Genomic DNA, 20,926 nt, shown 5'->3' on the forward strand with positions numbered 1-20,926 from the left:
GTACTTACCATGGTGAGCATTCTGTCATGTCCATAACTGTCAGAGGACTGTGTCGTACATGCGAACCTAATAAATTATGTCAACCATAGTTCAATGAAAAATGAAAATAAAAAATATATAAAAACTATCCTAATATGAAAAGCTTAGTTAAAAAAAATGTTGCATAGTAAAAGCAAACATTTACATTTGCAGAAAAACACACATACGTGTATTTGGATTTGCACATGACTTTGTAAAGATTATTGCCTGATGAATCTTAAGAAACAGATTAAGTGACTGCCTCTAGGAAAGAGAGACAGTGCTGAGAGATGAGTAGGAAATTTGTGCTACACTTTTTCCTGTTCCATAAGGGTTTCATTTTTGCTATTATTACCTGTTACACTTCAACTTTTCTTATATAAGAAAACTGAAATTTAATAAAGAAAACATCCTACACACCATTAAATGTTTTAAATAGTATAATAAAAACAACTAAATGACAAGAATCTAATTAAAAATACCAAGTCTCAGAAAATATATAAAAGATAAATTCATAAATTGATTAAAACTTAGTATAATCATATAAAAATTTCCTCACAAATTCATTACCTATTATGGATTCCTTGCTAGAAAGGCATTACACATTCCTAAATGAAGAGATCTACAAGATGTTATGGACCTTACATCCTAGCAGGGAGCGAAATTTATTACAGCACATTAATTTACTTCATTCTTTAATTATAATTATCATAAATTCTTTGAAGAAAGGAAAGTCAGAATCAGACTTTAGAAGACTTGTGTAGTCTAGGGAAATGAACCTTAATGTCAAATAACTCTCTTCATGGTGGATGATGCGCTCATTTACTATAAGATGTGACATTTCTCCTCCAGAGCTTCTTCATAGCATTTGTCATCTCAGAATTTCTCAGAGTGTAGATCAGGGGATTCAGCATGGGGGTTATGACCGTATAAAACACACTCAATGATTTGTCAATGGGGAAGGTCTTAGCAGGTCTCACGTACATGAAAATACATGGAACAAAGAAGAAGACCACCACGGTGATGTGGGAACCACAGGTCTGGAGGGCTTTCAGCCTCCCTTCTGGACTAAGGTTCTTCAGAGAGTGCAAGATGACACCATAAGAGAAGAGCAAGAGCACAAACACAATTGTGCAGATCAGTCCTCCATTGGCCGCAACTATAAGCCAATGACATGGGTGTCAGTACAGACCAGTTTCAGTAAAGGGTACATGTCACAGAAAAAATGATCAATTACATTGGGACCACAGAATGGGAGCCCATAAATCGTGCTAACTTGAATTACTGAGTGCAGAAAACCCCCAACCCAGGACACTACCAGCAGCACAACACACACCCATTGCCTCATGACAACCAAATAATGCAAGGGCTTACAGATGGCCACATAGCGGTCATAGGCCATCACCAGCAGAAGAAAGACCTCTGATCCACCAAAAAAGTGCTCTGTAAACAGCTGGGTCATACAAGATTGGAAGGATATGGTATTTTCCCCAAAGAACAAATTTGAAATCAGTTCAGGAGAAATAGATGAGGAATAAATGACATCCATAAACGATAAGCTAGCAAGAAAAAAGTACATAGGTGAGTCCAGGGTCTTACTAAAAGAAACAGTCAGTACAATGAGCAGGTTGCCCACCATGGTCAAAATATAGAAGAGCAAGAACATAACAAAGAGTACTTTCTGTTCCTTGGGATTCTGTGTGAGGCCCAAGAGGACAAAGTCCGTCACATTGCTCTTTGGTTCCATTTACTCGGTTCTGTCTATTCCTTATAATTGCTGACTTCAAATTGCTGCCTTCAGTTATTAGAAACAGTTTGCCTTTAAAACAAAGGAGAAAAGTTTTAAGTTCATTATAAGCTTACTCTTTTTTATTTATTCAATTAAAAATGCACATGGAAAACTATTGATGTCAAACCTGTCATAGACATTGACATGCCCAGTTGAATAAGACATAGTCTGTTACTCTCAGTGATTTCATATACAGGTGGCCAGACCATTACAGATCAATTTAATAAGTGTCACTATAAGTATAGTCATGTAGACTAGGGGTGCCCTGTGCCAGAACACATTAATAGACAGGGGATCTGGGAAGGCCTCCCAGAGAAAGCAGTAGTTTAGCTGACTTTTAAAGGAGAAATGAGAGAACAAGAGAAGATGGAAAGGGCATTCCATGGAAGATGCACATGTATAAAGTCATGTATAAAGTGTGATTCCTAAGTGAAGAATCACTTAAGGTAATTTACATATGCAAAGTGGGAGAACAATTTATGAATGGCTCTCTGTATTCAACTACCTAAATGACATTTCCAAATGGGATCAATTAAATATTTATTAAGATAAATTTGGGGGGCTCAGTAGATTAACCGTCTGACTTTGACTCAGGTCATGGTCTTATGGTTCGTGAGCTTGAGCCCCACGTTGGTCTCTGTGTTGACAGTGTGGAGCCTGCTTGGGATTCTCTCTCTCTCCCTTTCTCTCTCTGTCCCTCCACTGCTTGTGCTGTCTCTCACTAAAAAAAGTAAACATTAAAAAAAGATAAATTTTTAATTTTCCACAAAAAAATCTATTCCTTCCTAGATGGCCTCCATCTCCTTACATGGTACAAAATATTTTAACGAAAGGAAATGTTAACACTGCGAGAAGAACATATATTATTTGTTATGCACAACTGTATATCATATGCTATTTCCATACGTAGATATTATATATATACAAATATATGTATATATGCACACACATACATATATATCTACATCTACATATGCACATATATATAGAATCATATTTAATGTATATAAATACTGTTTCAATTTTTATAAACTCAAGTTTATAAGAATATCCCACAAAATAAAGTAATTCACACAACTAAAAAGCCTGGCTTCCTCCATTTACTCTTACAGACTTACCTTCTGAAGGCTTGTTCCCAATCAGTGGAAGGACTTTTTAGCTAACTTACAAAGACCTGGAAATGCCTCTTTCATCCAGCATGACCACTGAGGACAAGAAGCAGCACTAGTTCTTAAGAATATATTTGACTTCGTATGACTATGTCCGTCCATTTTCTACATAGAGTCTTCTAATTACTTCAGAAAATTATTACTTGATTGTAGATCTATTTAAAAGGAATCCCTTGGTGCAAACATAAAAACAAAAATTTTCTACATTAGAGTAATTTATCAAGGCAGACAAACCTACCTGATATAACAAGTCAGCAAAAAGCTTTTAAAAGGGAAACTTTTTTTTTTAATGTTTTATTTATTTCTAGGAGAGAGAGAGACAGTGTGAGCAGAGGAGGGTCAGAGAGAGAGGGAGTCACAGACTGAAACAGGATCCAGGCTCTGAGCTGGCAGTCAGCACAGAGCCCCACGCGGGGCTCGAACCCACGAACTGCGAGATCATGACCTAAGCGAAAGTCGGACGCCCAACCGACTAAGCCACCCAGGCGCCCCTTAAAAGGGAAACTTTTAAAAAGTTCTTGGGGAGCCTGGGTGGCTCAGTCAGTTAAGTGTCCAACTTTGGCTCAGGTCATAATCTCATGGCTCATGAGTTTGAACCCCCCATCAGACTCTATCCTGATAGCTCAGAACCTGGAACCTGCTTCAGATTCTGTGTCTCTCTCTCTGCCCCTCCCCAACTTGCATGCTCTTTCTCCCTCTCTCTCTCTCTTTCAATAATAAATAAACATTAAAAAAATTTAAGGGAAACTGTTCTCTAGAAACTAACTTCTTTTCTAGGAACTTCAAAAAAGAAAAATTACTATTCCAATTTTCAGGCCATCTTATTCGGGTTAGTAGGGCAAAACTAATTGTACCAAGATCTTGAGAAGACATTCTTGAAATACTCATTAACCCTCCTGAAAGAGTTTTAATAGTTCTGAAGAGAACAGCATCTTCTCCCCACTAGAGGTAAAGTCATTGGCCATTTTTTGCCTTCTAACCAGATACATCATCGAGTCATGCACTTGCAGTGTGTCCAAGACTGATTCTTGCTTCTGTTCACTGTGGTTTTCCACCAAATCTGAGAAGGAAATCTATATGTAAAGATACTTTTAGACCTATCAGATTATGGAGAGGTTGGACAAGAAGCCCTGGTGAACTATCCAGTCCTAGAGCCCAGGCTCACCTGAAGACTGACACTCTGTGATAGACTACAGAACACTTGCCCTGCTACATCCCTAAAGATAAGAGCAGGTAGATCATGTAAGATGAGAGAAATTCTAAGGAAGAGTCGAAAAGAAATGCTAGAGATCAAAAAGACCAACAGAAATCAAGAATGCCTTTGACAGGGCTCATTAATAGCTAGACATTGCCTCCAGACATGGCAATAGAGATTTCCCAAACTGAAAATCAAAACGGAAACAGGCTGAAAAACAAAAAGCAGAAAATAAAGAAACCAGAACAGACTTTGCAAGAATTGTGTGACCACTACCAAAGGGGTAACATCTGTGTAATGGGAATACCAGAAAGAGAAGAAGTGAAAGGAACAGAAGCAATATATGAAGAAATAATGACTGAGAACTTCTCCCCAAATTAATGTCAAACACCAAGCCTCTGGAAACTCAGTGAATACCTCATAAGGCAAATGCCAAATAAACAAAAATCCATTTGTAGATATATCATATTCAAACTTCAGAAAATCAAAGATACTCTTATAAATCTTGAAAGAGCCCAGAGGAAAAAACATCTTACCTATAGAGGAGTGGGTATCCCAGACATTAAGCTCTTTGATTACAGTGTAAGTGCTTCACATTAGGTTTTTGATCACCGATGCACATATTTCACAAGGCATCCCTCGTGAATAAACATATTGCCAGCTATATGACACAGCTACCAGACAAGGAAGTAAGTCACCCCCACTCATGAAGTTCCCTCTTTCAGGAAGCCCAGGGTCACATCAGTAACTGACCCCTTGAGTCACCCTACTTCTCCCTTTCCACCCTCTATTTTTTTTAAATATCTTATTTATTTCTGACAGAGAGAGAGAGAGAGAGAGAGAGAGAGACAGCATAAGCAGGGGAGGGCCAGAGAGAGAGGGAGACACAGAATCTGAAGCAGGCTCCAGGCTCTGAGCTGGCAATCAGCACAGAGCCCGATGCGGGGCTCGAACCCACAAACAGTGAGATCATGACCTGAACCAAAGTCAGATGCTTAACCCACTGAGCCACCCAAGCGCCCCCCTTTCCACCCTCTAATTCCCACTCTTATGCTTTAAAGCAGTCAATAAATAGTGAACCCATGAAACCTTAGATATCCATCCCACTCCACCAGACCCTAACAAATGCAGAGCCTCAGGTCTGTGCTCTTTTACTCTCTACCTACAACCTCCTCAGGTGTGGCCCCATATATGCCCTGTAGCCTCCAGGACTAGTGTGTAATAAATCTTGTTCCTCAAAGTTCCCTGATCGTTTTTGCTGCAGTGAAGTGTGTCCTGCAATCCTAATAAGAATCACAAAGGCCAATCCAGCCACAACTCTGGCCTCAGTGGGGGAAATGTCTGTGGGGACTTCTAGAAGCAATATGGGCCCGGGTGAGTGCCACAGGCATTCGTAGGCAATAACATCTCTGCCAATCGGCTGGGACCACCACCACAAGGAGAAGAGGAAAGAATTACATCCAACTTCTCCTCAGAGACCACGCAAGAAATAGTGAATGGAGTGAAATATTTAAAGGGTTGAGAGAAAGAAAAAAAAAAACCAACTTAAAATTCTGTGTTCTGTGAAATTATCCTTCAAAAGTGAAGAAGAGAAGTCAAACTCAAAGAATCAGAGAGTAGAACAGTGGTTGGCAGAAGCTGAGGGAAAGGAAAGGGGGGCATGTTGGTCAAAAAGTACAAACTTTGGGTTTAAGGTGAATAAATCCTGGGTCTCTAATAATCAGTTTGGTGCCAGAGTTAACAGTACTGTGTTATACACTTGAGAGTGGATCTTAAATGTTCTCACACACACACAAAAGTCACTATGTGAGGTGATGAATGTATTTCACTTCATCCTGATTTTAATAAGAGCTGAATTAAGTGTACGTTTAAGGTTGCTTGGTGATCTCTGAGTCAGAAGAGAGCACTTAATGACACTCAACCATGTCAGATAAAAATCCCCTTCCCACCTACAGAAATTCCTCTCTGGTGATTTTACTCATGATCTTCAGCTCACTGTCTCTCACTCCTGGACATGAATAAATGCTGTAAAATCTTGCTGTGGGGTCTTCCTTGAAGGCAAAACCTGAAGCGGTCCCTTGCCTTCTGAGTCACTATCACCTCACACCCTTCCATTCTTTTTTTTTTTAATGTTTTATTTATTTCAGACAGAGAGAGAGAGACAGCATGAGCAGGGGAGGGTCAGAGAGAGAGGGAGATACAGGCTCCAGGATCCAAGCTAGCTCTCAGCACAGAGTCCGACGCGGGGCTCGAACTGAGGAACCGTGAGATTATGACCTGAGCCGAAGTTGGAGGCTTAACTGACTGAGCCACCCAGGTGCCCCACACACCTTTCCATTCTTGAGCACTTTTCTCCTTGAATGAAATTTTTTATATATACATTAACTTACTTATTGCCTATCTCCCTCCACTAGAAATTGTTATATGATCTGTGTCATTATTATGATGTATACCACAGTGCTTAAGAGTGCAAGCTCTAAAGCCAAAATACATGGGTTCAAATCCCATTTCAGACATTTTCTAGTTCTGCAACCTAAAGTAAATGATTTCAATTTTCCATACTTCAGTTCTTCTGGAAAGCAGGAATAATGTTATCTATTTCATAGGGATCTTAGGGGATTAAACAGTAACTTTCCTTTGTAGTATCAGCCAAACTGTAGTAAGTAGGAATCGCTTTTGCTACAATTACTAATTATTGTACTAAAGATTTTTTAATGGGTCATAAAAAGTTTGTTAAATTTGGGGGTCTTCCTTAACCTAATTGTAACTTTGGAGACATTCACATTTTTTTAATGTTTTATTTATTTCTGAGAGAGAGACAGCATGAGCAGGGGAGGGTCAGAGAGAGAGGCAGACACAGAATCTGAAACAGGCTCCAGCTCTGAGCTGGCTGTCGGCACAGAGCCCGACATGGGGCTCAGACCCACGAATGTGAGATCATAGCCTGAGCCAAAGTCAGACGCTCAACCGACTGAGCCACCAAGGCGCCCCGACATTCACATTTTCAAGGTGAATTTTTTAGAAAGTTAATCTCATCCATCTTGCATTAATTTGAGGGCTTTATTCTTAGAATTTTCAAAGTGCCTCATGACCTCCTAATAGAAATACCTACATAGAGTTCAATAATATGTATAAGTCAGAGGGGTTTTTTTAAATTAGACAGAAATAGGATTCAAATGAAGAAGTGAGGGGGTATCAAATACAATGACATTTATTAAGTACCCACTGAGTGACAAGCATAGTCCTGGACACTTGGCATACAGTGTCTCATCTAATGCTTAAAACTACCCTTTGAAAAATGTGTTACTATTTCACTGTATGTGTGAGCAAAGATTAAAATAAGGTCCTGAGAGCTGTGAAATTCACACAATGTTACATAAACTAACAAGATAGAATTCAATAATACTTCTGCTTACTCTATAACCCAAATTTTTCCACATCACCCAAAACTTCCACTAAAGTGTTAGTGACTTCCAGGGGCTGAATAATAACCTAAAGGTAAAAAATTCTCTTACCTAAAGTTCAAGGGAAAAGTTATCTGACGTAGTATTCATCACACAAGGAGACAGGGACCAAGGTAAGATTCATAGAGGTCCTGTCCCAGAGATAATGAAGGCCTTGGTAGTTCAAGAAGAGAGAGAAGCAAAAATCTGTCTGTATTAAGAATCAGGTCATCACCAGTCAGTTTTTTTCTTTTCAATATACTTTTATAATGTTTACTATGTGCCATGAAATTTCATAAGCATTTAACATATATAATCCCACTTATAAGACCCCAAAACATTATGAAATACATATTATTGTTTCCATTTTTTTACAGAAAAAGAAAATATTGTTGAAAGGTAAAATAACTTTCCCAGGTCACATTGAACCCAGGAAATCTGACTCCAGAGTCTACCCTCACCACTCAACCAAACCACCTCCTCCAAACAAATATCTCACTTAATTCTGTTCATAGTCCGGTTGCCTGTTGTGTTGACCTCAGGTTCATAATAAAATGCCTTTGTGGCTCTTCAATTTGGACTTGTCAGAAAAAAAAGTCATACCCATAAATGGATCAGCCCCCCAGATCTAGGAAGCATGAGGCCAATGGAAAGAAGAAAAACAGAATAGCATGGGAAAGCAATGGCCAAAGATGTTGGGAAGCATTCCAGCCCCCCAAGAATTTTACAAGGCCAGTAGGCTCAGAGTATTATTCTTCATGGAAGGTACAAAGAAACAATGTATTATCCCTTCTAATGCTCAAAAAATAGACTAAGTGGTTCTGTACTGTTACAGAGATTCCAGTAATAAATTTCATGACTAACAGCTATTGAGAATTGATTGGTAACAAAAGGTCTACAAGGATTCTATACTAATCTTGATAATATCTCTATCACTCTCCTTTAACTCAAAGAAGTTGTAGTTCACTGAAGTCCACACTGTATATTGCAAAAGTAAGTTTTGATCTCAGAACTACCTTACTTAGAGACTGTTTTCTTAGTAATAATAATATACCTCCAAATGTACATATAAAAATGATACATAAAATCTGCTTCATATGGCAAAACTATGAAAATAATGTTTTCAATGTAAATGACTGTTAATATTACAATAACAATGAACTTTAATCCAAATAATTCAGCAAGAATAGATAGTAGACCTTCCACTTGGAAGCAAGAGAGGAAAAGAAAGAATCAGACCAGATGCAGCAAAAGATTTAAAAGTATAGAAAGTGAAGATGAAGAATATGGAGAGCTTTTCTATCTTCACAGAATATGACATTTTTGTTTTACAGTTACAAATGTAGTGAGCTTGTATAGCATCACTTATGAAGAACTGAGTTTCATGATCTTTCATAGCATCTGCTATGATAGATACTTCCCAGGAAATGCTCTAACAAGATCATTCATTAATAGGTAGATGATGCAAGCATAATCTATAGCATTGTTGCTCAAAGTGTACATATAGATCACCTGCTTAAAAACATCCACAGAATTTGTTTAAAATGCAAATGTGCCAATCTAAGAACATTCCCATTGAATTAGAATCTCTAGAGCTATATCCTGGAAATGTGCATTTTAACAAGAATTCCAGCTGATTCTGAAAGTAAGCAAAGTTTGACAACCAAATGACCAATAAATAAATTTAAATGGGATATATTTGAATGACAAATGATTTCCTGCCTGTACCTTTCCTCTGAGGACTTATGTGCCAACATCAACATACTTTTATATATAGTGTTCACTAGACCCTGAACCATAGAAATTATATTATTTTCTTTTTGTCATTTAAAAGATGAAGTCATTTTATGCTGTTGTGATTATTTATCCATTGAAGTCACCTCTTCATCCAGAGCTTCTTTATAGCATTTTTCACCTCTGAATTTCTCAATGTATAGATTAAAGGGTTTAACATAGGAGTTATCATGGTATAAAACACAGCCACAGCTTTATCAATGGAAAAGGTGACTGCTGGGCGCAGATACACAAATATACAGGGCACAAAGAATAAAATGACCACAGTGATGTGAGAGATGCACGTAGAGAGGGCTTTGCGTCTCCCCTCCAAGCTATAGGTCTTTAGGGAGAGCAAGATGACCACATAGGAAACCACCAAAAGGAGGAAGTTTAACAAACAGATGAACCCACTATTGGCAGCAACAAAGAGACCAAGGGTATGTGTGTCCATGCAGACGAGTTTCAACAAAGGGTTCAAGTCACACATGAAATGATCTATGACATTGGGGCCACAGAAAGGCAGCCAGACTGTGCAGAGGATCTGAATGGTTGCGTGGACAAAGGCTCCAGCCCAGGCCACTCCTACAAGGAGGCTACACAACTGGTGACTCATGATGGTCGTGTAGTGCAAGGGTTTGCAGATGGCCACATAACGGTCATAGGCCATTACTGTGAGAAGGATAATCTCAGCAGCACCAAAAAAATGTTCCGCAAAGACTTGAGTCATACATCCCGTAAAAGAGATGACTTTTCTCATGGTAAGAGTGTCAGCGAGCATTTTAGGGGTCATGGAGGAAGAACAGCAGCCATCTATAAGGGACAAATAAGACAGGAAGAAGTACATGGGAGTTTCGAGGGCCCTGCTGGCACTGATGGTGACCATGATGAGCAGGTTGCCTGCCAAGGTGACCAAGTAGACAATTAAAAATACAACAAATGAGAATTTCTGAAGTGTCATATTTTGAGTCAAGCCCAGGAGGATGAATTCCGTCACATTATTCATCTTCCCCATCAATTCAGTTCAGGTGACAAGTGACTTCCCTGAAAAGAAAGTCATACTCATTCTCAATAATGTTGCCTTCTTCTAATGAATAAATATTCAGGAAAAACCTTCTTTTTTCTAGTTTTACAGAAATCAAAAGCAAGCACAAAACCATATCAACTATTTGATTTTTTATATTCTTACAATTGACGATAAAGGTGGCATTTTTTCTTCTTTATAATTTCCTGATTTGTTTTAATTTTCTACAAGACTGTGTAACTTTTAAAATCAGGAAAGAAAAATACCATGCATTAATTTAGAAGAGCCAATCCATGATGTAGCCATATGTGAGGCACATTCAACATACCCAAAGATATGTATTTTTTACCCTCCAAAATGCTTGGACATGTTTACCAGTGAAAAATTCAATTTGTTCTAATTCAGTTCATAAAAAAAAGAATCAAAGCCACATAAAGTTTCTTTCACAAGCCATACGTTTTCCTACATTACCTGTCTGGAAACTTCTCAGCTTCCTCAAGACTAAAAATGGCATTGCTACCTCCTTCCAATTTCAGAGAAGTTGGTACATGGCCATTATGGTACTAGTCATATTGTCTCATACTCTTCTCTCATTCTTCATTCAACACGGTGTCTTTGAAGACAAAAATGTGCCTTACTCCAATTGTAATCTTATTCATCTTTGTATCCCCAATGCTGGCTAAAAAGTAAACATTCACAAAGCATTCACTGAGATAGGCAGAAGAGAAAAAGAGGCAAAAGAAAGAGGGAGAGAAATAAAGGAGAAAGAACAAAGTAGAAACGCATTAAAAAGTAAAGAGAAATGGGTTTAAAATCCAGACTTAGGGGCATCTGGGTGGTTCAGCTGGTCGAGTATCCAACTCTTGATTTCAGCTCAGGTTGTGATCCCAGAATCATGGGATCGAGCCCCACATCAGGCTCTGCACAGAGCATGGAGCCTGCTTAAGATGCTTGCTCTCTCCCTCTCTCTCTCTTTTTCTCCCTCTCTTCTCCCCCTCCCCACCCCTCTCCCCTGCTCATGTTCTCTCTCTTCAAAATAAATAAAATAAAATGAAATAAAAGCCAAAGACTTAGATTGGAATCTGGAATGAACCCCCAATTAACTACATAACATCAATTTATTTTATCTCTCTGTGCTTCTGTTTTTTCATCTGTTAAAGTAAGTAACAAATATAGTTACATGTAGGAGTGTTGGGAAGAGAAAATCAGTTTAAATTTACTATTGTTGTTAATATTATTTTACTGTACTCATGGGAGTATCACCAAAAAAACCTTTCAGAGTTGTCTCTGAGCATCTCTAAAAGGCAGAGATTCTGAAAATGCAAGCTAATCAAGTGAGAAGAAACAGGAGACTAAGAAAAGCAGTGATAAAGGTCAAGAAGAAAGGTCATCAGATTCAAAAAAAGAAAAATTTTAAAGCAAGTGATTAAAAGACTCTTTAACACAAATATTTAATTATTTGTTTAGTTTCCTTGCTTTGTGGGATATATTGTCTATTCATTAATCGATTTGCTAAAGATATATTCTAAACTTAAAATAATGTACTCTTCTCAAATTTGACTCTACGATGAGTATGGATTGATCCAGGAAATAGGAAACTTAATGTAACTCCTATTCGCTATTCAAATAAATGCTTTGTACAGTGTTGTGTCTTACTAGTCTTATGATCTATTCAATATCCACAGTGGTAACTAATATTAGTTATTATAAAGCATTTGAGAGAAAGCAACAAAAGGGATGGAGAGAGAAATGGAGGAGAAATAAAGAGGAGAAAAAGTAAAACCAAAAGTAAAAGAGGAAAAAAGGCAAGGGGAGAAAAATGATGCACTACAAAGTCCTCTAAGAAAGACTTTAGTAAGTATAGTGTAATATTTCCAGCAAGTGATGCACTTGAAATCTGAACTTTTCATCAAACTCGTTTGCTGACTATGGCCCTTGGGATCAATATCAGAAAAATGCTGACAAATCAGTAAGTCCTGACATACAAATTGGTCAGAAAAAGTTATTTTTGACTAACTCAGTGCTGAGGGTTATCAACTACAGTCTTGTCAAGAATTGGCCCTTGGCAGACTCAACAATACTTATTTTTCTTCAGTCAGAGGTGTAAGAAACCATAGTCATAGTCAGGTTAATTTATGTAAATTTACTGTTTGAAAAACAAACAAACAAACAAACAAACAAGCACAACGTTTCCAGAAAAAAAAATCTTGAGGTAAAATTAAAAAGAAGAATATGTGTTTCTCTTACATACCAACACTTCCCATATATTGTATGACTGGGATTCTCCCCCTGGCCTGACTTGTTCAGATATTAAACTCAGATAGTAGACACACTCACTTTGTATTTAAGGTGACTTTGGGTTTTGGAGAGGAGGTTTTCAGCAGCTTGACACATTTCTGTTTCTGTAGGATTCACAGAAATCTATAGGTTTTTGTTTTTTAAGTTTTTTCTGTACAACTTGTGGGACTTAGAGGCCCTAAGAACATGGCAGCCATTTTTGAAGCCAGAAAAGCAAATCCAATTACCAAAATGTCAGCAGTTGACTGACGTCAAAAAAGTCTCTGGGATGAGGATTCTCTTGAAGCCTATTCCTATGAGCCTTTTTTTCAGGGCATCTGTGCTCAGTGCTGAGCCACATACTTTGGTCCGTGGGATGCATCCACTTTCTCGCATCATTTCACCAGCTCCCCATGGCTAGCCACAGATGTAGTCAGGGAGAGGCACTGCCTTTGTGGTTCACTCTGCTAAGAAATGCTCACAACCTTGCTTCTCAACTCCTTCAGTTCTCACAAGACAGGCACCAGTTTGATTTAAGTGGTGACTCAGCTCTATGCTATTTCCCCAAGGGAAGAGTAGTTAATTTTAGGAGTCCTTGCCAAAATGACAGCTAAATGCTTCTCTCTTCCTCCAATAGTCCCTCTGACCACAGAAGGACATTTTTGACAAGGGTTAGAATTTATCTACAGGAATAGGATAATTATCAGGCTACAATCAGAACCTGGATTCTTCATTTCTCTCCCCCCGCCCCCAATAAATGTTCATGGAACATCTAAAATATACCAGGCACGGTGTTGTTCAACAATAATAATGACAATAACTAACTATGGAGTTCTATATGCCAGGTCCTTTATTAAACACATTATACGAGGTACCCTTTGTGATGGGCAATATTATTATTTTCATTTTACAAATGAGGAAACTGAGGTACTATGAGTATAGGTAATTTACACAGGATCAGATGTGAGTAATGGCAGAACTGAAACTTAAATACAAATCTGCCTTCACAGCCCAGCTGGTGTCTCTGCTCTCAGAGGCAAGAATTCAACTATTGAAAAAAAGAAGAGAGAGAGAGAGTGGTGAGCATTATAAAAAAGAACACAGTGCTATATGCCTGTGTAATGTGAACATGCTTTAGACCAGGATGGAGGTGAGATGCTCAGGGAAGGTATTCTTAAGGAAGTGATGTTGAAGCTGAAGTCAGAAAAATATTACCCAAGGTCTAGACTAGATACATAAGAGAGGAGTTTGGGCCAGACTCTATCATTTGGTGAATGTGAACAATAAACAAGGTCTCAGTGAGAGTATTTGTGGGTCCAATCAATCAATTTTACTTTCCCAAATGTATAAATCAAATTGACTGTATGCTTTCATTGTCATTATCAATTAGGTGGAATACTTGAGCAGAATAGCTAAAATACATCGACCAACTGAAAAACCCCAGTTATAACTGACTGTAAGAGGATGGGGCACCTGGGTGGCTCAGTCAGTTAGGCATCTGACTCTTGACTTCCTCTCAGGTCAAAGGATTGAGCCCCATGTCAGTTCTGCACTGATAGCTTGAAGCCTGCTTAGAACTCTCCTTCTCTCCTTCTCCTTCCCTCTCTCTCCTTCTCTCTCTCTCTCTCCCTGTCTCAAAATAAATAAATAAACTTAAACTAAAAAAAAAAAAGAAAGAGGAGCAAAGACAACTTATAGCACCTAGACATCACATAAACACAGACAGACCCAGCCTCCAATCTAACCAGTACCATGAATATGTTTTCCTACCTTGAAATAACTTATTTATCTTTCTCAGACTCAGTTTTTCTTATCTTCAAAAACAGACTACATATCATTGTTTTGAGGATTAAACTGACCCATGAGAATGAATGAATGAACAAATGAATAATAAATGGCAGCCATATTTCTAACTAAAAAAACAAACAAACAAAAACTAGGATCTCAAACTTGAGATGAAATTTTCACCAATATCTTAAGAATCTGTTTTCAAGCAACTAGAGAAGACTACCTTCTCAGACATTCTTCATGAGTTATTTCCCATCACAGAATAACTAAAATGCTCACCTCCCTCTGGACATGCTTGTTCTGTAGAAGTCTCCTATTCAGGTCTATAGCTGCTGTAGCATTGCTCAGGCAATGCTCCTACAAGTGCTTCACAGCTGATGTTCGTTGATAGATTTCTGGGTATTTCCACATTTTCAGTATCACTGAAAGGCTGCTGTAAAGATTGGCACAGAACTCCAGATGTACACATGCCAACCACTGCTTGAATTGAAACTATAAATTGAGGTTATGTGAATCTTCAAGATTGTTAGATAACGCCAAATTATTTTCCAAAGTAGTTGTACTAAAATACACTTCCAGCAGCAATATAAAATACTATAAAATACATCCTTTCGGGTCATGTCTTCTACATCCCATGAGTCCCAAATTTCTTAATTTTTGCAAATTAAATGAACATAGAATGTCATCTCATTGCAAGTTTCCTTGGCATTTCCAAAATTATAAGCTGATTATCACTCCACATATTTACTCACCACATCTTTCTTTTGGATGAAATGCCTGTCCGTGTCTTTGGTCCATTTTTCACTGACTCTATTTTCAATCTGTAGAAGTTCATTATGTATTGTAAGCAATAATCCTTTGTAACTCAAATGTCTTCCAAATGTTTTCTAGTCTTTGCATTTATGCTAAAGTTCTTTCCATTAACAGCACTTCATAATTTAAATATTGGTGTTCATATAGCTTTTATTTATGAAAACAAGATTCCTCTGTTTCCTTTAATAACTGAATGCCTCAAGGTCACAAAAATATTCCAACTATATTTTCTTTTAAAATATTTGATGCTTCGTATAGGAGGATTAGGAGGAACTTGACGGAGGACCAAGGGGGAGAAGAAGGGGGGAAATGGTGGGGGAAAGGGAGAGAGGCAAACCATGAGAGACTCTTGAATGCTGACAAAAACTGAGGACTGATGGATGTGGGGGGGAGGGGGGGATGGGCATGAAGGAGGGCACTTTGGGGATGAGCACTGAGTGTTATGTAGAACCTAATTTGACAATAAACTATTTGTAAAAAAAAAAAAAAATATTTGATGCTTGGCTATTGATATTTAAATTAAAACTAATTGATGTTAACTATGAAATCTTTGTTAAACTCAAGTCTTCAAAGATGTGCTGCAGTCTCTTCTAGAATACTTATACTTTTTACTCTTACCTTTAGATATATGATTTATCTCAAATTAATTTTTATGTGATGTGACTTACAAGCTGAGATTCATTTTTATCAATATGGATATCCACTTATTCTAGCTTTTTAAAAATGTTTTATTTATTTCTGAGAGAGAGAGCGAGAGAGAGCACGAGCGAGCGAGCGTGAGCAGGGGAGGGTCAGAGAGAAAGGGAGATACAGAATCCAAAACAGGCTCCAGGCTCTGAGCTGGCAGTCAGCACAGAGCCTGACGCGGGGCTCGAACCCACAAACCGTGAGATCATGACCTGAGCCAAAGTTGGATGCTTAACCAACTGAGCCACCCAGGTGCCCCTCTAGCTCCTTTTATTAAAAGGATTTTACTTTCTCCATTATTGTTTTGACAATATTTTGTGAAAATCAATTAATTCTGTATTGGCTTCTTTTTGGACTCTCAATTCTGTTCCATATAATTATATGTTTATCTTATGTCAGTTACTGTATCTTTATATGAAGTCTTGATATCAGATAGTGTAAACTTTCCAGAGATCTTGCACATAATCTATTAGATTTATTCTAAGTATTTTTATTTTTATCTAATGTCAATAGTGTTTTTCAGCTTAATTTTCCAAACTTTTTATTCTTTTTGTTTGTTTTCTTTTATTTTTTGTTTTGTTTTTAATTTATTTTTAAATATACTTCATTATCAAGTTAGTTAACATACAGTGTATACAATGTGCTCTTGGCTTCAGTAGATTCCCATGATTCATCGCTTACATACAACACCTAGAGCTCATCCCAATAAGTGTCGTCCTCAGTGCCCAAAGCCCATTTTCCCCTCACCTCTACTCCCCCATCAGTCCTCAGTTTGTTCCCTGTATTTAAGAGTCTCTTATGGTTTGCTATCCTCTCTGTTTGAAACTATTTTCCTCCTTCTCTTCCCTCATGATCTTCTGTTAAGCTTCTCAAATTCCACGTATGAGTGAAAACATATACCTTTCTTTCTCTGTCTTATTTCAGTCAGCATAATACATTCTAGTTCCATCCTCATTATTGCAAATAGCAAGATTTCATTCTTTCTCATTGTCAAGTTGTATTCCATCGTATATATAGATCAATCTTCTTTATCCATTCATCAGTTGATGGACATTTGGGCTCTTTCCATAATTTAGTAATGGTTGATAGCACTGCTATAAACATTCGGGTACATGTGCCCCTATGAATTAGCACTCCTGTATCCTTTGGATAAATTCCTAGTAATGCTATTCCTGGGTAATAAGATAATTCTATTTTTAATTTTTTAATTAAAAAAATTTTTAACGTTTATTCATTTTTAAGAGACAGAGCCTGGGTGGAGAAGAGGCAAACAGAGAGGGAAACACAAAATTCCAAGCAGGCTCCAGGCTCTGAGCTGTCAGCACAGTGCCGGATGCAGGGCTAGAACTCACAAGCCTGCTAGACAATGACCTGAGCCAAAGTAGGAGCTTAACTGACTGAGGCATCCAGGCACCCCTATTTTTAATTATTTTAGGAACCTCCATACCATTTTCCAGAGTGGTGGCACCAGTTTGCATTCCCACAAAAGTGCAAGAGGGTTCCCATTTCTCCACATCTTCACCAACATCTGTTGTTTCCTGAGTTGTTAATTTTAGCCACTCTGACCGGTGTGAGGTAGTATCCCAGTGTGGTTTTGATTTGTATTTCCCTGATGATGAGCAATGGTGTACATCTTTTCATGTGTCTGTTAGCCATCTGGATGTCTTCTTTGGAAAAGGGTCTATTCATGTTTTCTGCCCATTTCTTCATTGGATTATTTGTTTTTTGGGTGTTGACTTTGGTAAGTTCTTTATATATTTTGGATACTAACCTTTTCTCTAATATTTTTAGCAAAGATCTTCTCCCATTTTGTCCGTTGCCTTTTAGTGTCATTGATCGTTTCCTTTACTGTGCAGAAGCTTTTTATCTTGATGAGGTCCCAATAGTTTATTTTTTTTTTTATTTCCCTTGCCTTTGGAGACATGTCAAGTAAGAAGTTTCTGTGGCTGAGGTCAAAGAGGTTGTTGCCTGTTTTCTCCTCTAGGAATTTGATAGTTTCCTGTCTCACAGTTAGGTCTTTCATCTGTTCTGAGTTTATTTTTGTGCATGGTTAAGAAAGTAGTCCAATTTCATTTGTCTGCATATTGCTCTCCAGTTCTCCAAGCACCATTTTCTAGAGAGACTGCCTTATTCCCATTGGATACTCTTTCCTGCTTTGTCAAATATTAGTTGACCATATATTTGTGATCCAATTCTGGGTTCTCTATTCTATTCCATTGGTCTATGTGTCTGTTTTTCTGCCAATAGCATACTGTCTTGATGCTTACTGCTTTGTAGCCCAGACAGGCTAAAGTCTGGGACTGTGATGTCTCCAGCTTTGGTTTTCTTTTTCACCATTATTTTGGCTATTCAGGGTCTTTTGTGGTTTCATACAAATTTTAGGATTGTTTCTTCTAGCTCTGAGAAGAATGCCAGTGATATTTTGATTGGGATTGTACTGAATGTGAAGATTGATTTGAGTAGTATCAACATTTTAACAATATTTCTTCTTCTAATCCATCAGCATGGAATGCTTTTCCAACTTAGTGTGTCTTCTTCAATTTCTTTCATGAGTTTTCTGTAGTTCTCAGCATTCAGATCTTTTACCTCTTTGATTAGGTTTATTCCTAGGTATTTTATGGTTCTTGGTGCAATTGTAAGTGGGATCAATTCCTTGATTTCTCATTCTGTTGCTTAATTATTGGTGTATAGAAATGCAACCGATTTCTGGACATTGATTTTATATCCTGAACTTTGCTGAATTCATGTATCAGTTCTAGCAGTTTTTTGGTGGAATCTTTTGGATTTTCTATGTAGAGTATCATGTCATCTGCCAAAAGTGAAAGCGTGACTTCTTCTTTGCCAATTTGGATGTCTTTTATTTCATTTTTTTGTCTGATTGCTGAGGCTAGGACTTCCAACACTATGTTAAACAACAGTGGTGAGAGTGAACATCCCTGACGTGTTCACGTGTTCCTGACCTTAGGCAAAAAGCTCTCAGTTCTTCCTATTGAGGATGATATTAGCTGTGGGCCTTTGATATATGGCTTTTATGCTGTTAAGATATGTTCCTTCTATCTCAACTTTCTTGAGAGTTTTTATTAAGAAAGGCTCCTATATTTTGTCAAATGCTTTTTCTACATCTATTGACAGGATCATATGGTTCTTATTCTTTTTTTTATTTATGTGATGTCTCACATTGACAGATTTGCAAATATTGAATCATCCCTGCAGCCCAGAAATGCATCCCACTTGATCATGGTGAATAATTTTTTCATATACTGTTAAATTCATTTGTTGAGATTTTTTATATCCATGTTCATCAGGGATATTGGCCTGCAATTCCTCTTCTTTGTGGGGTCTTTGTCTGGTTTGGGAATCAAGGTAATGTTGGCTTCACAGAATGAGTCTGGAAGCTTTCCTTCCAGTTCTATTTTTTGGAACAGCTTGAGAAGAATAGGTATTGACTCTGTTTTAAATGTCTGGTAGAATTCACTTGGGAAGCCATCTGGCCCAGAACTTGTTCCCAGAGTTTGTTGGGAAATTTTTGATAACTGATTCAATTTTTTCACTGGTTATGGGACTGTTCAAAATTTTAATTTCTTCCCGTTTGAGTATTGGTAGTGTGTGGGTGCTTGGAATTTGTCCATTTCTTCCATATTGCCCAGTTTATTGGGATATAGGTTTTCATAGTATTCTCTAGTAATTGTTTGTATTGCTGTGGTGTTGGTTGTGATCTCTCCTCTTTCATTCGTGATTTTATCTATTTGATTGCTCTCTTTTATTTTTGAGAAGTCTATCTAGGTGTTTATCAATTTTGTTTATTCTTTCAAAAAAGGCAGCTCTGAGATTCATTGATCTGTTCTACTGGTTTTTTTTTATTATTCTATATTGCTTTGTTTATTTCTGCTCTAATCTTTATTACTTATCTTCTGCTGGCTTTGGGGTTTCTTTGCTCTTCTGCTTCTAATTCCTATAGGTGTAAGGTTAGGTTTTGTATTTGGGATTTTTATTGTTTCTTGAACTAGGCCTGGGTTGCAATGTATTTTCCTCTTAGGACTACCTTTGCTGCATCCAAAAGAGTTTGGACTGTCATGTTTTCATTTTAATTTCCTTCCATATATTTTTAAATTTCTTCTTTAATTATCTGGTTGACTCATTCATTCATTAGTAGGACGTTCTTTAACCTCTATGCATTTGGAGTATTTCCAATTTTTTCTTGTGGTTTATTTCAAGTTTCATAGCATTGGGATCTGAAAATATACATGGTATAATCTCAATTCTTTTATATTTATAGAGGGCTGTTTTGTGACGTGGTATGTGATCTTGGAGAATGTTCCATGTGCACTTGAGAAGAATGTGTATTCTGCTGCTTTTGGATGAAAAGTTCTAAATATATCTGCCATGTCCATCTGGTCCAGTGTATCACTCAAGGCCATTGTTTCTTTAGTGATTTTCTGCCTAGATGATCTGTCCATTGCTGTAAGTAGAGTATTAAAGTCCCTTGGAATTACCATATCCTTATCAATAAGATTGCTTATGTTTGTGATTCATTGATTCATATATTTTAGTGCTTCCAGCTAGGGGCATAAACATTTACAATTGCAGCTCTTCATGGATAGATGACATGATTTTGATATAATACACTTCTTCCTCTCTTGTTAAAGTCTTTAGTTTAAAATCTAGTTTGTCTGATATAAGTATGGCTACTCCAGCTTTGTTTTGACTTCCAGTAGCATGATAGATGGTTCTCCATCTCCTCACTTTCAATCTTCAGGTGTCCTCAGGTCTAAAGTGATTCTTTTATAAACAGCATATAGAAGGATCTTGGTTTTTTATCCATCTGATACCCTATGTCTTTTGATTGGGTCATTTAGTCCACTGACATTCAGAGTATCATTGTATCATCTGTAGATTTCATGCTTGTGGTGATGTCTCTGGTCCTTTGTAGTCTTTGCAGCATTCCACTCA

At 37.5% G+C, this 20,926-nt stretch overlaps 2 protein-coding genes across 2 annotated transcripts; both read right to left on the minus strand.

Moving 5' to 3' along the window:
* Positions 1 to 836: 836 nt before the first annotated feature.
* On the minus strand, positions 837 to 1,777 carry LOC120228459 (olfactory receptor 4A47-like). Its single transcript, XM_039226821.1, is given in 2 exon segments — positions 837 to 1,180; positions 1,183 to 1,777. Coding segments are annotated over 2 exon segments (927 nt in total). The 5' UTR covers positions 1,766 to 1,777.
* Positions 1,778 to 9,490: 7,713 nt separating this feature from the next.
* On the minus strand, positions 9,491 to 10,402 carry LOC120228436 (olfactory receptor 4C12-like). Its single transcript, XM_039226790.1, has one exon. The coding sequence runs from the start codon at positions 10,400 to 10,402 to the stop codon at positions 9,491 to 9,493; it is 912 nt and encodes a 303-aa protein (XP_039082721.1).
* Positions 10,403 to 20,926: the final 10,524 nt, after the last annotated feature.

Source organism: Hyaena hyaena, unplaced genomic scaffold, assembly GCF_003009895.1.
Source record: "Hyaena hyaena isolate Hyena2069 unplaced genomic scaffold, ASM300989v1 scaffold_23, whole genome shotgun sequence".
In the NCBI taxonomy this organism is placed as follows: domain Eukaryota; kingdom Metazoa; phylum Chordata; class Mammalia; order Carnivora; family Hyaenidae; genus Hyaena; species Hyaena hyaena.